General features: G+C 39.0%; 1 protein-coding gene across 2 annotated transcripts; it reads left to right on the top strand.

Annotated features, from left to right (window-relative positions):
* Positions 1-986: 986 nt before the first annotated feature.
* On the top strand, positions 987-15,756 carry ccz1 (CCZ1 homolog, vacuolar protein trafficking and biogenesis associated). Of its 2 annotated transcripts, XM_080873802.1 has the most exons (18): positions 987-1,141; positions 2,625-2,700; positions 3,697-3,793; positions 3,886-3,983; positions 4,252-4,345; positions 4,489-4,569; positions 4,658-4,705; positions 5,539-5,697; positions 7,099-7,182; positions 7,812-7,987; positions 8,573-8,654; positions 9,161-9,222; positions 11,496-11,607; positions 11,958-11,991; positions 12,158-12,275; positions 14,275-14,433; positions 14,980-15,107; positions 15,248-15,756. In XM_080873802.1, the coding sequence occupies exons 2-18, from the start codon at positions 2,687-2,689 to the stop codon at positions 15,301-15,303; spliced, it is 1,602 nt and encodes a 533-aa protein (XP_080729928.1). In that variant the 5' UTR covers positions 987-1,141; positions 2,625-2,686; the 3' UTR covers positions 15,304-15,756. The 2 variants fall into 2 exon arrangements, with proteins under 2 accessions (XP_080729928.1, XP_080729929.1); XM_080873803.1 differs by lacking the exon at positions 5,539-5,697 and having other exon boundaries at positions 15,248-15,755.
* The last annotated feature ends 1,218 nt before the right edge of the window (positions 15,757-16,974 follow it).

Below are 16,974 nucleotides of genomic sequence, written 5' to 3' on the forward strand. Positions count from 1 at the left end.
CACTTGTGAACTGACTGTGTATATATTAAACGAACTCATATTATGGTGTTTAGTATGCTTTGATGATAAAGTTATACATAAAGCAGTGCTTAGCACTGGTGCATCATATCAAGACGTTTGTGGGTCTAAATTTCCCTGTCAAATGTCAGCCTTTGTTACAGAAAAGGCCTCTCCATGTGTTGCTCAAAGTCCAGAAGACATGCCTGTTAGATTATTTGGCTGTAGGTGTAGAAAAAAGGAAGATAAAGAAGCTTAAATTTATAGAATAAAATGGATATATGTAAATATTTGGACACAACTTGTAGTGTAAAGCACATTGTTGTCGGTAAGACCCGAAACACAACATATAAATGGCAGTCTAAATCAAAAACAAATACACACAAGATTACAGCTTTACTGGAGGTCAAAGGAGCTTGCAAAGAAAAGCATCTGGACTTCTTTAAGTTGCTTGAAGACGTTTCACCTCTCATCCGAGAAGCTTCTTCAGTTCATGAGAGGTGAAACGTCTTCAAGCAATCAAAATAAGTCCAGACGCTTTTCTTTGCAAGCTCCTTTGACTACGATGACCTGGATGACTGAGAACCTTCACAGACAGCTTTACTGGAGAATCAAAAGAAAAACAGTCTGGGTGCAGGCATGTTTTGGTGGCACTAATTCCTAAGTATCAACTGTACTATTCATCATTTATAACCTGAAATGTCCGTAATTAAGAAATGTATGTTTTAAAGATTAAATTTTATATAAAGATAAGATATAAAGGGTGCAAATTAAGAAAAAAAAACATTTTAAAACGAAAAAGACAAACTTTGTATCTTGCTATTATGTATTTAAAAATTCTAATTCTGTAATATTATTGCACAGCAGTATGCTTACTCAGCAAAACGTGTTGTGGTCAGTTAAACTGGAGCACCCCACAGATCATTTGAACCCCCTATTTGGAGAGTAGGAAACTTTGTTTGAAAGCGGTTTGACCCGAGCGACTGAGCTTGTAGCACCTCGTAACTAAAAGCAGGAAGTTAAGGATGTGAAGTAGAATGCAAGCGGCTTCGCTTCCCATTAACACCATTTACGCATTAGTTCTTTTAATTTTCACTGTCTGTATCAGCGAGTACATGGACGTGTTGTGTTTATCTTCTGTAAGGTGAGTGTTACTGTCACGGTTCACTGACGGTTCCTCCGACAGCCAACACAAGCCTACAGCTAGCAGAGCCAAGCTAACAAGCTAGCTGCTCTGAGTGACTCCGGCTGGTCGCTGACTGGATGTTTGTCAATAGTAGTACACAATCACATAAATTTCCTTATGTGTTTGTTTTGTAGTTTATTATAACACATATTGTATAAAAATATCCAAGTATTTCTCTCTGCCGGCTAAAGTACAGTAGTAGCATTTCATTTGCAGTACTGTATGTGTACGAGACAATAATGACAAAATGTAAAACGAGTAGAAAACAAACACACCCCTTAAATGTAGAGGTGTAAGCGTCTGAACTATATCACTTTTATCTCCAGTAAATGAAGTGAACTGCTAAAATTTTACCTTGCGTGACCTAGTGCCTCTAACTTTAACCAAAATGGTCAAAAACTGGTACACCGTTTTATTATTATACACAGCAACATGGCTGCTAACTTTTAAATGCAAATATCTAATAAGCAAATCGCATGGCAGCAGTTCAGTGCATTTAGACACGTAGACATGATCAAGACGACCTGCTGAAGTTCAAACTGAAAATTAGAATGGAAAAGAAAGATGATTTTAAGTGGCTTTGAACGCAGCATCGTTGTTGATGCCAGACAAGCTGTTCTGAGCATTTCAGAAACTGCTGATCCACCGTCTCTAGGGTTTCCAGGGAAAGCGAAAATATCCAGTGAGCATCCAATTTTGGAATTAAAATGACTTGTTGATGGCAGAGGGGAATGTTTCTAGGTGATAGAAAGGCAAACTTATACAAATAACCACTAGTTTACAACCAAGGTATGCAGAAGAGCATTTTTGAAGGCATGACACGCCAAAGCTTGAATTGGGGGCTACAGCAGCAGAAGACCACACCGGGTACCACTACTGTCAACTAAGAACAGGAAATTGAAGCTGCAGTTCACACATGCTCGCCTAAATTTTGATTTCTCCTGCATCATTCAGAGGGTAGGCTTAGATTTTGGTGTAAACAACATGCTTTGTATCAACAGTTCAGGTTGCTATTGATGGTGTAATGGTGGGTGGAATATTGTCTTGGCACTCTCTTTGCCCCTCGACCATTGCTTAAACACTACAGTCTACTGTAGCATTCTTGCTGACCATGTTCATTACTTTATGACAACAGTGTAGCCATCTTCTGATGGCTTCTTCCAGCAGGGTAACAGAAAATACTCTGTGGAGGCCATTTAAGTACAGTAAGCGCAATCTTTAGATCTCAGTGAAATAGAGAACTAATGGAGTGAGAGATTCCCACCATGTATGTGTAGGCAACAAGTCTGCAGCAACTGTGTGATGCTATCATGTCAGTATTGGCCAGAATTTCTTAGGAATGTTTCCAGCGCCTTTTAAAATGTGTACCTTACCAGTAGTGTATTATTACCAATGGATTTGTGTCACTATATAACTGGATGTTGTTGTCTTTGTTTTGTAGGAACACGGCATGCTAACCAAACGGCCACTGGAGCAAAGGAAAGGCAGACACAAGTTACACTAATGCTGATGATCAGGTGAGTTTAGGTGACTGAATATTTTGGTCTTCCCTTTTTCCATGCAGTATTTTGGCCCCTATGCAATGTTTTGGTCTCTGTGCAATATTTTGGTCTCTGTGACCTTACCATTCCCATCCTAAATGATCATAGCCCCTCCACCCTTATTTATTTATTATATTATATTACTGCCCTTGTATACACCCCCACACTGCTTCTGTTTCAGTGTTTCTACATACACCGTGTATAGTCAGGGGTGCACATACGTGGTTCGCAGGTGCGCATTCGTTGTCAAAATAAAAGACGCGCACCAGATAAGAAGTTGCAATGCGCATTTGCGTACATATAAAAGCCACTGTTTTTGTCCGCTAGAGTGGGATTTTCACAGCATATTCTGCACTACATCTGTGTGCGTTCATCATTTGTTTGAAGCCAGTTCACCTCCTGCAACCACGTTTCCGAGTATACGCACTTCTTTTGCGGTTCGGACTCTTTCTGGCATTTCTTTGGAGGTGGAGGACCACCAAAGTAATTGCTTAAAGGAGCTTGCTTCTTCGACATCTTCAAGAGTTCTAGTCAAAGGTCTGTCCTCCTCCAGAAAATCTTATGTACGCAAACTGGCGTTGCAACTTCTTATCTGATGCACATCTTTTATTTTGTTAGCGAATGTGCACCTGCAGACCACTTATGTGCACCCCCATATTTAGTTTAATCACACACACACACACACACACACACACACACACACACACACACACACACACACACACACACACACACACACACACACACATGTATGTGTATTTATATATATATATATATATGAAAATATGAAATATACTGCTTTTTCTTCTTTGTATATTATTTTCTTTACTTTTGCACCTTTGTGGTCTTGCTACCCAATTTCGCTGTGCAAAAAAGTGCACAATGACAATAAAAGGTCCAAGTCTAAGTATTACATAAGAGCAACTTGGATGGAGTCTAGAGGTATGTCACCTTTCTCTTTGTGTGCCACAGCCCCAAAATGGCCTCAGGAATGCAAGAGAAACAGTACACACCATCTTTACTCAGTTTTTTCATTTACAACCCCACGTTTGGACCTCGAGAAGGAGAGGTGAGTGAGACTCCCTGATAAAGAGTTCTTATGCAAACCTTTTTAGCCTTTAGATGAAAAAAGCATGCCTAATGCAAATATTTTTGTTTTAGGAAGAGAAAAAGATTCTGTTTTACCACCCCAGTGATGTTGAGAAGAACGAGAAGATCCGAAATGTCGGCCTTTGTGAGGCCATTGTGCAATTCACCAGGTATCAGTATTATGGTGTATATATTACTGCAGCAGCATCATGGCTGTATTTGCAGTCTATTTATTTGTACTTTGAGCATAAATTTAAGCGTTTGTAGCTGTGATGAAGCAAAAGGAAGCCTGAAGCACAATAGAAAAGGGAAATGTTGCAATAAGTGGTCAGATGCACACTGATAAATATCTAGTGTAAATACAGACAGAAATTTAAGAGCCGTGCGTGTTGTTTGGGTGTGTCGCCCTTCTTCACTGTCACATCCCCTTTGTTCCAGGACGTTCTGTCCAACAAAACCAGCTAAATCCCTGCACACACAGAAGAACCGGCAGTTTTTCTTTGAGCCCGAGGAAAATTTCTGGATGGTCATGGTATCTTGCAAGCTTATGTGTACATCACCTTCCCAGTATTTAGTCTTTGTCCAGAGTTTGTCTCCTTCATTTTAAATATCATTCTGCTCTTAACTCTGTAATGCTCCTTTGTGCTGTTTTATTAAAAAAAAATCCATCCTCAGGTGGTTCGAAATCCAATGATTGAGAAACCAAACAAAGATGGCAAACCACCTACAGTAGAATATCAGGAAGAGGAAATGCTTGTGAGTACTGAAAAGTATTCGTGTATGTCTTCATTGTTTATCTCTGAGTATTGCCAGTTGTACTTAGCTTCCCTCTTGCCTTTTGTAGGATACTGTTTATGGTGCAGTGGTAAGGCAGTGCTACAGCATGTATAAGGTGAGTTTGAGTGCGGTTTTAGAATTTGCCATACTTTTTAACATTTACAACACAAAAATCACTTAAACCACCAGTGTGATAAGTTGTTATTTAGCAACACAGACCCAAACCATGACACAGCCACCATCATGTTTTACAGATGAGGAAAAGGTTTTTATACTGGAATGCACTTTTTTTTAATGCATTCCATTTTAAGTCTCTTCTTTTTCTCTTCTTCAGAACAAAATGTTTATCATTCACATCAAAACGTCCTTTTTAAAATTATTTAGTCATTAAACATTCTCGCTTGTCAGCATGACTTTGAACAGAGTGCAGATGAGCTGTGGTGATGTTTTCAAGTTCAAGTTCAAGGTTCTTTATTTGTCACATGCATAGTTATACAAGTATAACACACGACATGTGCAAAAATTGGGGGGGGGGGGGGGGGTGTAGAGGAAGAACATAATATATATATATATATATATATATATATATATATATATATATATATATATATATATATATATATATATATATATATATGTATATGTATATATATATATATATATATATATATATATGTATATGTATATATATATATATATATATATATATATATATATATACAGACATATAGTATATACACTGGGTGAATGTGCAGTAGTAGCAGCAAGCAGGTGAATTCTGTACATTAATACGAATAGACATCTGACTATTTTACAGGATAGACAATATAAACATATTTAAAATTAAAGGAATTGAAATGTACATTGTGCCTTGGTTTAGAGTGTCTGGAAGAGAGTCCTGTCTCAGTCAATTATAGATGATGTGAGAGGGCGGGTGTGTGTGTTTAGGGCACGGATGGCTTGGGGATAGAAGCTCCTCTTGAGTCTCTCTGTCCTTGCCCGGAAGATGCGGAACCTTCTACCAGATTGCAGAAGTTGGAACAGTTTGTTGCCTGGATGGGACGGGTCCTTCAGTATCTGCGCTGCTCTAGTCCGGGATCTCCTGGTGTAGGTGTCCTGAAGCGGGGGGAGAGCAATCCTGCAGCAGCGTTCTGCTGTACGGATCACTCTCTGGAGAGCTTTTTGGTCCTTCACACAGCTGTTCCCAAACCACGATGTCATGTTCTGTGTGAGGATGCTCTCCACAGCGCCTGTATAGAAAATCCTGAGGATCTTTGGAGAGACCCTGAACTTCCTCAGTTGTCGTAGGTGATACAGGCGCTGCCTAGCCTTTTTGGTCTGGACCTGAATGTGGGCAGCCCATGTCAGGTCTGAGGAGATGTGGACACCAAGTTTTGACACAAACATCGTTGCTATTCATTGTTCTTCTGCCGATGAGCTACTTAGCAAATTTGAAAGCGTCCTAGAGTGTGTGCTAGCTTACCATCTTCATAATGGTGATTCGTAAATAGTAAAATAGTTGTTATATATCACTGATCTATTCTTATCTTTCTCAAAGCGCTTTATACAACGTGGCTCATTCACACACATTCATACTCTGAGCAACGCATTGTGGAGCACGACTTGGGGTTCGGTATCTATCTGTAGTCAAATGACTACTCTATTAAATCTTAAAATAATTTAAATAAATATGTAATTAATGTTAAATTACTAATGCTAGAGGTTCACAAACATTTCCCCTCACAAATACACATTTCACGGCTCTTGAAATGACATGAAATAGTACAATATATATTTGTTTGACTTGTTAAGAAATATAGAAAATGTCAAAGGGTTCCTGCTGCTGTGTGTAGTGATACATTTATCTTCTGGATGAAGAAATCTTTGACTTAAAGTTTAGTAAAGTAATTAAAATAAATGTCATTGCTTTTATCACATTTGTGTTAAAATTGTATTTTACTGCATTGGAGGCTTATTCTAATAAAAAGACCTTATTCGCTCAAAGCCATGTAATGACACCCTAGAGTAGTGTTTCTCAACTCTGCACCCCCAGAGGTACTCTGAAGTGTTGCAGGGGATTTTTTTTTTTTTGTTCATTTATTAGATGTGTTCTTAATTCCCGAAATTATTCCTGAAATAAATAGTATTTTAAGTTCCTATTATTACTATTTTAAGGTTAATCTATAAGAGAAAAATGACAGACAAAATGTAAAAGTTGCAATCAGCTGAAAACACAGGAAGAAATTAAAAAGAAGGCAACATGGAGTCAGTAAAATACTGTTGTTTCATTTAAATTTAGTGCTGGTCTTTTCCGGTTGTAACACTTCTCATGAAGTCAGGTCTGTGCATTATGTTGAGGGAATTTTGCTTGAAATACGTAATGAAAGGATTACATTACTGGGGGGAATGTTGAATCATTGCTCTTGAGTGTCACACATTACTAATTTATACCTGTATGATGCCAAAATAAGTCATGTTTTAACAATGCTCATTTTCCTCATGCTGTAGCTCTTCAATGGCACCTTTTCCAGAGCAATGCAAGCTGGCGGAGTGGAGCTGCTCATGCAGAAACTTGAGAAATTCTTCTACAGGGTAATAAATACTCACAAGCCATAACATTTTTGTTGCTAGGCGGATATGTTTTGAGTTCAGATCATGCATGCATGTATATTGACCTTGCTTTGACAGGATGATTCCCTTAGAATGCCGGCATGTGTGTTTTTAACAGAACTCATTCGAGCCTGACTGTCCTTGTTATCACAAGGGTTTCCCTCACTGATGACAGTTGTCATAGGGACACTGTTTATTTGTGAATGCTCCCGTTACTCTTGGAAAGCTGTAAGATGTTTGCAGTCATGGTTGACGTCTTGATCGTTGTCTTGCCCCCATTATTTGTCTTCACGTCACACTTCTGTCAACTAGCCGGAACATTGCTTTTAAGGAGCTGCTTTAAAAATTAATTTCTAATTAGGGAATACCCTTCATCCATTAACACGGGCTTCCCTGTCCACCATGAAATCTAAAGACGGGGAGAAAGAGAGAGGCTGTGGTGTGCTTGTCAGAGGTTGAATGTCAATGCGGTACAAGTCAAAGAGTTTCTTATATCCTCTTTTCTGTATTGAACTGTAAGCAAGCACTTGTGGGCAGGTAAACTAAACCCTTTCTTTTTTGCGTCTCCTGTGTCTGTGTGTGTCCGTGTGTTATCACGCTGGGGTTTCCAGTATCTGCAGACTCTCCACTTGCAGTCCTGCGACCTGCTCGATGTATTCGGAGGCATCAGCTTCTTCCCATTGGACAAGATGACCTACCTGAAGATCCAGTCTTTTGTCAACAGAGTGGAGGAGAGCCTCAGTCTGATCAAATACACAGCCTTCCTGTATAATGACCAACTTATCTGGTATACAACACTTGTTGATGCTGTGCTTTAAACTGTATGTTTGTCCATCAAACCCACCATCTGTCAAATTTGACTGAGCCATCCGGTGTATTAAGGTAAAATCCTGTGCTGGCATCAGCACACGAATAATGGCATGCTGGGTAAACAGTGGTGGTTCTAAACACAGCAGTTAATCCTCTTTGTGGTTTATGCGCTCCCTGACATGTCACTTGTTTTTAATTGTGCTGTCGGCCACCGGCTCTGTGTGTAAGCATAGGGGGAATTACATGATCGCTAATGAAATTACTTGAGAGCAGCATAATCGTTCACTGTGAACTGAAGATGGACAAACAGGAAGGAATATTTAATTACTGTGCAAATTAAGCAGCTGCATCTGCTGCACAGCACTCATTGAATCCCATTTATAGCCACTGCTGAACAGCAAATAGTAAGGCATTTTCTCTTAATATCTATCCAGTGATCCATAACACATTTGACAGCACACCTGATAAAAATGAATCCATGCATTTAGTTTTTTTTTTTTTTTCATTAGTGCAATGTGACGTTTACAAGGTGTCATTTTTGGCATCGTGGTCGTGTTTACAGGAGCGGGCTGGAACAAGATGACATGAGGATCCTGTACAAATATCTGACCACCTCGCTTTTCCCCAGACACTCAGAACCAGAGGTAGGTGGAGTGAAAAAAGTGGACTTCTGCAGAACTCCAGCCCACTAGATTATTTTAAGGGCAAATCGAGGAATGGTCAAAGGAGGTGTCATGACTGTAGAGAAGAGGACCACTGCTTCACGATATTGCATAGTGTATATCATATGACAACATGGCTAACTTGTCTTGATAAATCTGTACAGCTAATGCTAAGCTTTTTATATAATTTGTAAAACAGGTCTGTGTCCATGGTTTTGTTAGTTTCCATAGAAGGATCCACCGTCATTAAAACATACAAAGCTACTGTAGCATTTAGAGCAGTGTGGCTCACTGGGATCATTTGCACAAACGTTGACCCCATTATCTGAAACTTTGGCTGTGTTTAATATAAATATCTGACACTTTAGTAATATAATGATTATTTTCTGACAGAAAATATGACCTAAAATAAGGAAAGCATAATAGATCTACTTAAATAATTGGCTAAACAATCCATAATTTTACTCTCTTGTATTTGCTTGTTTCAGTTGGCTGGCAGGGACTCCCCAATGAGACCAGAAGTTGCTGGAAATTTGTTGCACTATGGGAGGTAAGTCTATGATCCCTGCGCCCATCTCTTTTAATCCAACCCCCTGCAGTGGTGCGGTTACTAGAGTAATGTCATTCGTGGGCCAAGGCATCCCAGATACGTCAAAAGGCATGTTCTGGATGCACATATGAATGATAAGATACAGATGCATGTGTGTGTGACACCATGTGTGATTTCGACCCACTGACAAGCAAATTAGATAACGAGGTAACTCCCTTGGCTAACACACCGTACTGTTAGCCAAGGGGTGGAGTATCACTCCAGCCTCGAGAGGTTTCAACTTTCTATTTTGTTTCCGTGTCCATGTGTAACAGGAGAAAGTTTGCTCAGGTGTTGCCTCCCTGCCAAAGCTTATGTCTGCATGCTGCTTAAATAACTTGTGTCTCACGATGATGTAAAGTTGCTACAGTGGTCCGAGTGTGACTCTTGCTGAAATTACACGGGACAGACGACACAGCATTTCTTGAAAAATGCTGAGAAATGTTTTTTAAATCAAGACAAGGTATTGCAGTAATGGAAGTTGCATAGGATTGCAGAGTCTGTTGGACAACACTACACAATAGACGTGCATTTAATTGGAAACATTAAATTGTTACACATAATTTTCAATTCAATTCAATAAAACTTTATTGATCCTGAAGGTTGACCCCGAAGGAAATTGGGTTAAGGCTGCCGACCTTTGCCAGCGCTGACTTACCCTTCTGACCATACATGCATTACACAAACATCACATGGGGAAGACAGGTCAGAGAGGTATAACAATGGAAAATGCACCACATAAGGAAAGATGAGGAGAAAAAAACACCTCTGCACATGAAAAAACTCTAAATACACCAAAGAAACACATGACAAGCAACAGGGGTGTGTAAAGGGTGAGAGACAGCCGATTTAGACAGTGCATCCGGGCCTGCGTGCACTGGTCTCCTTGAGCCACCGTCAGCATCGGAAGGGAATAAGCGTCGAAGGCGTTTGGAAAGGGAGGGGGGATGAGTGTGTGCATATCAGTGTATATGTATGTGTGTGCGTGTCCAGAGTTCAGCTGAGACAGTGTCCTTTGCCCTGCTAGGCTAAGTAAACAGTCTTCCAGCCAACCCAGGTGGCCTTGGAATGGGAAGGAACAGACTAAACACAGTCGTTATCAGGGTGTTTTTGTTCGGCTCCAGCCTTGCGACCGCAGCTGGCGCCGAGAGGGTATCCGCATGAAGTGATGGTGCTTTTTACTTTAGTGCGAACAACTCATATGAATTTCAAAGCTGTTCTAACAGTCCAACACTGGTCTCTCAATCTCCCGTTGGAGAGCCGTGAGCTTTCTATGATGTTATCCAAACTTACGTTCTGTGATGTTGTCGTTTTTTTTGCTCAAAGAGCAGGTTCTGAGAACTCACGACCACAGTTTAAGTGGTTTCTCTAAATTCCTGTGTAACTATATAACAGTGAATTCGTTGTTCTGTTGTGAACAAAAGAGGCATAAACGGTTTTTGCTCCTGAGAACATTAAGCTCATATTTGTGTGGTAAATTCCTGATTAGATTTGGTGCCATCCATTATTGGCTTTAGGCTAATATGCTACTTTACTACAACTGTTGATTATTATGGAGAAACGTGCACTGTGATGATTCATAACACATCAGTCAAAACAAATAAATACTTCGTCTTCCGGAGATTACAAATACATCTACGCAATTTCAGGGCCATCCATCCAACAGATGTTGAGATAGTAGATAGATTCATAGAAATCTAATGTGATTAGAAATAATACCTTAACTGCTTCTCAGAGGATGAGCTTTTCCTGTTTTGGAAACCTCATGTGCTCCCAGCATCACGCATATCTTAATATTTTCATTCCCATCATTCTTCAGGTTCATTTCTTAACTCTTTCCCCCATAAAGATGACATTTGATGACCTCCCCTGTACCCTTAATGACGAGTTTATATCAGTATATTTTAATAAGATGTGGTTTGATAACCATTAAAATAGTTTCCAGGTTTTTCTAAGGGAAGCTGCATTGGCAGAGACCACCCTCTCACATCCAGTCATGTTGTTCTATAAACAGGCCTGAAATATGATAGAAACCGTTCAGCTCAGGGTTACTCCTGGTTTCAAGGGGTAAAGAGTCAATAGCATCGTGTGCTTTTGTTTTTTGGTGTGTTTTGGGCACCAATTGAGCTTTCTGATTTTCAGTCATTTGGTTTTGAGTAATTAGATCATCTGTTTTGATTTTGATACCTGGTCTGTGAATATGAACCCAGGCACACTGCGTCTGTCTTTTTCAGGTTTTTGACAGGACCTACAAATCTGAAAGATCCGGAGGCCAAATTCCGATTTCCAAAAATATTCGTCTCTGCAGAGGACGGCTACGAGGAGCTGCATCTGATTGTTTACAAGGTACAGTAGGTTAAATGCAACACTCTGGCATGACAGGCTTGTTTCATTTCTCTTGATTTATTTAGTTTTGATTCTTTTTTTTTTTTTCTAATGCATTAAAAATGAGTGGGCAGTTGTTATTCATTTTTAGGAGGATTCTTGTAATCTGTGACTGGGGGGGATTTAACCTTTTTTCTGTTTATGAATAGTAGATTTGGGATAAAATATATTCCACTGCTCTGTCAAACGATGTGGACTTCAGGGATTAGTGCGCGGAATTTTAAAATGATGAAGTATATCCCGCACATTAGTGTGATTCCTGGCCTGTGTGACCTTGATTTTAACCTGCAGTGATCTGCTTTGATCTCCAGGCAATGAGCGCAGCAGCTTGTTTTATGATCAGTGGTAAGTGTGTGTGCCCTCCCGGTTTAATGATGAAAGTTCACTTTCATTTTGCTTTTTTCAGTTCGGCATTTTGATGTTTTTGCTGCTCTTATAAAACGTAATTATTACATTTTCCTCACCTTATGTCCAGTAACAGCTGACAGTTCACTCGTCTGTTTCCTAATAGCCTCTGTGGAGCTGACGAGGGAGTTCTGTGAGCAGTTGGACAGCTTGGTGGGCCCTCAGCTTACTTTGCTGGCTTCTGATATTTGTGAACAGTTCACAATCAACCGCAGGATATCAGGGTTTGTTGCAATTTCTCCTCTTTCCTAGCTTTTAGCTTGGCATGTTCCTGATCTAATCTCTATGTGGTGCTGCTACGCTTACCTCAGCTTCATTTTACAGAGAATACAGGGCATAATGATGCACCTCTGGGCAAATTACAAATATTGTTGATATAAAAAGTGATACGGACAAAATGCCATACCTACAGCAGATATTTATTCATTTTATTTTAAAATTATACATAAAGATTGCAACACAAAACCAGGGTTTAGAAACTAGACATACATCTTATTGTTTGTAGCTCAAGAGTTTAATATTATATGTTTACGACATTGAAGGACTATTTGTGTGCTTACAGTATTGTGCAAAAATCTTGAGCCACCCCTTATTTATTTATTATATTTTGCTTCCAAGCAGCCAGACTTTCTTGTAATATTATAACATATAAAACTGCATCTTTAGATACTTTGTTACTAGCAGCCTGCCACAAAAACACATCAACGTTTTCCCAATTCCTTAGTTAAATCTTCAAAAATGGCAAAGAGAACACAGTTTGAAATGCATGAAATTGTATTTTTGCACCAAGTAGTTTGATTTTGTGCAGTGTTATGAAGAAATGTGGAGAAACTTTACAAGTGGATGTCAAGAAGTCATTTTTAAAGAACTGGAGTGAAAATCAGTGGCGACTAACTAGAGTGATGAATCCACATTTGAAATGTTTGGTTCAACTTTTCATCAGTATGTACTGAGGAGTCAGGTGAACAGTATAACCCTGAGTGTCTGCTTGGTGGAGGCTTTATCATGGTTTGGGCTTCATTGCAGCCAGTGGGGATCTTGCCAAAATTGATGGAATCCAGAAAAGTACCAGCAGGTTTGGTCCACCATAAAATACCATCTAGAAAGTATTTGATTGGCTCCAGTGTCATTTTTCAGCAATGATAGTGATCCCAGACCCAAGGCCAAAGCATACCTGGGTAGAAAAACACGAGACTTTTGCACATTACTGTATTCAAAATAAATCAAATAGTTTTTTTCTACTTGTGCCTTTGTACAGTATCAGGAAGACTGGGAGGATATTTAAAGGCAATCTGAACTCCAAAATTAGAAAATGAGGCTAGAAAAGAGCGGTCTCAGGTCTCTTTTCAGAATAACGTACCTTAATGTCATTTGTGCGTCATATTTGTAAGTATTGATGACATTCATGTTTCTGTCAGTCAGTCTGCTATAACTAGAAAGCTGATTGATTTGTGTGCTTGGTGATTACACTTCCCACTTTGCTTGTCATTGGCCTGTAGCATTAGCTCTGCCTGGCTGGCAGTGATAGATGAGACTCTTACTATCACTGGGTGGCATCATGTCACTACTTAGGGGTAACTCAAGCAGTACAGCTTTAAGGACTGGCATCCTGGTCAACGCTCCTTTAATTCCAGCAGTTAGCTTCAGACACGGCCCGGCAGGTAATCCAAACCTGACCGAGGCAGTTTGATGGGCTCCTTTTTAATCACCCTAGTGAAGAATCCACTCAATAAATAATGCCACTGCAAATTTATCAGCTAGCTTTCAGGTCTGTGTCCTGGTTTGGCCTCGTCCAATGGTAAATAATTACACACATCATGTATAAAAATCACCTATTTGAATACATTCACACACATGTCCATAGATGCAGTTTAGGCACTTTTGTTAAGTAAACTCCAGCTCATTAACTTGGCACAGCGTGGGTAACCAATGAAGCAGGGATAAGTAAAATGATACCTTGGTTTAAGGCTTCATTTGGTAACAGTATGATTTTAGAGACTGGCCCAGCCTCTTTAACTTTGTTTGTCTCTTACTCTAACCGATCTTACTGGATATCAAGGTAACACACATTTCATGCAGATTTTGAAAAGCTGTGCTGGCACCTTAAAGTCATAAATCCCAGGTTCTCTAAACTATCAGGTATAAAGGATAATTTGTAATACTAACATTTTATCGGCACTTTTTATAAGTTGCTTAACTTTTGCTTACTTTTGTTACTTTCAGGCCAGAAAAGGAGCCCCAGTTTAAGTTCATTTACTTCAACCACATGAACCTGGCAGAGAAGAGCACTATCCACATGAGGAAGACCGCCAGTGTTTGCCTCACCTCTGTCCATCCTGACCTCATGAAGATCCTGGGAGATATCAATTGTGACTTTGCCAGGTAAAATCAGAGGACACTTTAGTGAAACTTAAGCTATATTTACTAAGTGCCATCAGGCATTTCTTCGAGAGTTCTCTAATGACAGTTCACAGATGGTACTGCTGGTGTTCCTAATGGTGACCAGAGAGGATAAAGAATTGATTAGTTTTGGTTTATATAAAAATAAATAATAATAATAATAATAATAATAATAATAATAATAATAATAATAAGAGTGATCACAGCAGCATTAGACCATCTTTAGTTGTGTATTTTAGAATCAAACAAAGAAGATGTGTACAAGTACAAACTCATTTTCCCAGCGTTTCAGCACAGCCGTGTAATTTTCAGTTTTATTACGACACTCCTGGGATCTTTGCATATCCACATTCTTTCCGTCTTCGAAGCAACTTATTACACTGCAATCCTGCAGTGTAATAAGTTGGGGGGTTTTGAGTAGGTTAAAATGTTCTCTGGTACATTACATGATCTCTCAAGCAACAAAGAGCCCACTGTGAATGTGGTGAACACCTTCGTTTGAAACATGTAGTTCTTTCTGTCTTTCAGGGTTGACGAAGATGAGGAAATCATCGTAAAAGCTATGACAGACTACTGGGTAGTCGGCAAAAAGTCAGACCAGAGAGAACTGTACGTGATCCTGAATCAGAAGAACGCCAATCTGATCGAAGTAAACGGTACGTCTCCCCTATTTGGCATAAAGCAAATGTATGTCATTCTTACCAAAAGTACACCATCTGTCCCAGTAATCTCCTCTTCTCCTTACGTTGACCCTTGTCTTTTTTTTTTCCCTTTTTCTTTTTTTTTTTTACTACAGAGGAAGTTAAGCGGCTTTGTGCGACGCAGTTCAACAACATATTTTTCTTGGATTAATGGTGAAGACACTAAAAACTGTTGCAGGGTATCTTGACAGCATCAGCGTAATGCAATAATTGCATCGTGAAATTAACAATAACAATGAAAAGATTCCTCACATCGATTTGGTTTTTTTATTTAACCTTGAAAAATTGTAATTTTTCTTCTGTAATTAAGTGTAAAAAAAAGAGAAAAAAATCCAGGTTTTGACTGTATGTGTAATTTTCTTTCTTTCATTTTCTTTGTACATACTTGAGCGATTTGAAACAATTTTCTTTCGCATTAAAATGTGTTCATACACTTTTATAATGAACATATGACACTTTTTCAAATATATTTAAAAACTGACATGCTCATACTCCGGCTTTATTTGATGATTCCGATGCCATGTCAAAAGATTTGTGGTTTGTAAACAACTGCCCTAACTTCAAATAAATTAAGAACCAATTTTCTGCAGTGTACTGAATATTTTAAGTCTCTTTGGCTTTAGACACAAAAGCGAGTAAAGGTTTTGGAAACTCCACAACATCATTCTGATCATGAGTCACTGAAGTCAGGAAAACTCATTAAAATGTAAAGAATAATAAGGTGTGGGTCACCTCTTTGATAACTGTTCAGTGCAAATTAATTGAAGGTAAGTGAGTAGATGGTAGCATTACTTAGGTTTTTGTGGCCTGTTTTCTTTGTTTTGCTTTGTTGTTTTGTTTTTTTTACATTTTATAACAAAGACATCTGTTCAAAATAATTAATTCCAGTTACTTTAAAAATAAAAAGGATGAGGATGGGCTAGAATAACACAAATATTAACTTGTGATGAACTCCTGGAGCACTTGAAACATGCCAGAGATCATAGAAATCTACTGTTCCGTGGTTCTTGGTAAATAACAGAGAGCACTGAATTCTTGGCACCTATGACATATTAAGCTTCTAATATCTTTTTTTGGTGCTTTTACAGGAAATGTAGTTAGCAAAATCTTACAAAAAATCTCATGAATTAGGCTTGAACAGCTTTTTCTTTTGGTTTTGTCTGAACTACATCCTAACTTGTACTTCGTCCTTTGTCCTGCAGGGGAAAAGGACAGAAAATGTGATGACATATTATCTCTTAAAAACACAGTTGCGAGTTTTGTTGACAGAGAGGTTAGAAATGTAATATTTAGTCAGGTTTTTTTAATGACCTTTAAAACACAAGTGTTGTTACTATTTTAGGACTTAAATCCACCATAAAACAAAAATGATCATGACTCAAAAATTTATTTGTGTTGATGTTACTTCATTTGGTTGTTGAACTACACTACACAGAGTTTCATGTGGAGAGAAAAAAAGGTGTGTACATTTATATATGCTGTTGGAAATTTTCTCACCTGTTTATGCTCTCCTTGTTTGAGTTATGACTTTGTCGCTGGTCTCAGAGTCAATTCTGGTCTAACAGGCAAGTTACACAAGAGTGATGTGGACACTGAAGTCTGCATAAGGTACACAAAGGAGTAAATGGAGTGTGTATAGCACTTGGTGCAGTGGCCCCCTGCCCCCAAGCTAGGCAACTGGCTCCAGCAGATCCTAGGAACAACATCAAGATCTCTGTCCAGAAGAGTGCAGTCCTAGAAACAGCTACTGCGCAGGACCCTGAAGCTCCCAGGTCCCAAGCTTGAAGGATAAAAATCACCTGCAGGGGGAAGAGGAGGGGAA

The sequence above is a fragment of the Rhamphochromis sp. 'chilingali' genome (assembly GCF_963969265.1).
Source record: "Rhamphochromis sp. 'chilingali' genome assembly, chromosome: 22".
In the NCBI taxonomy this organism is placed as follows: domain Eukaryota; kingdom Metazoa; phylum Chordata; class Actinopteri; order Cichliformes; family Cichlidae; genus Rhamphochromis; species Rhamphochromis sp. 'chilingali'.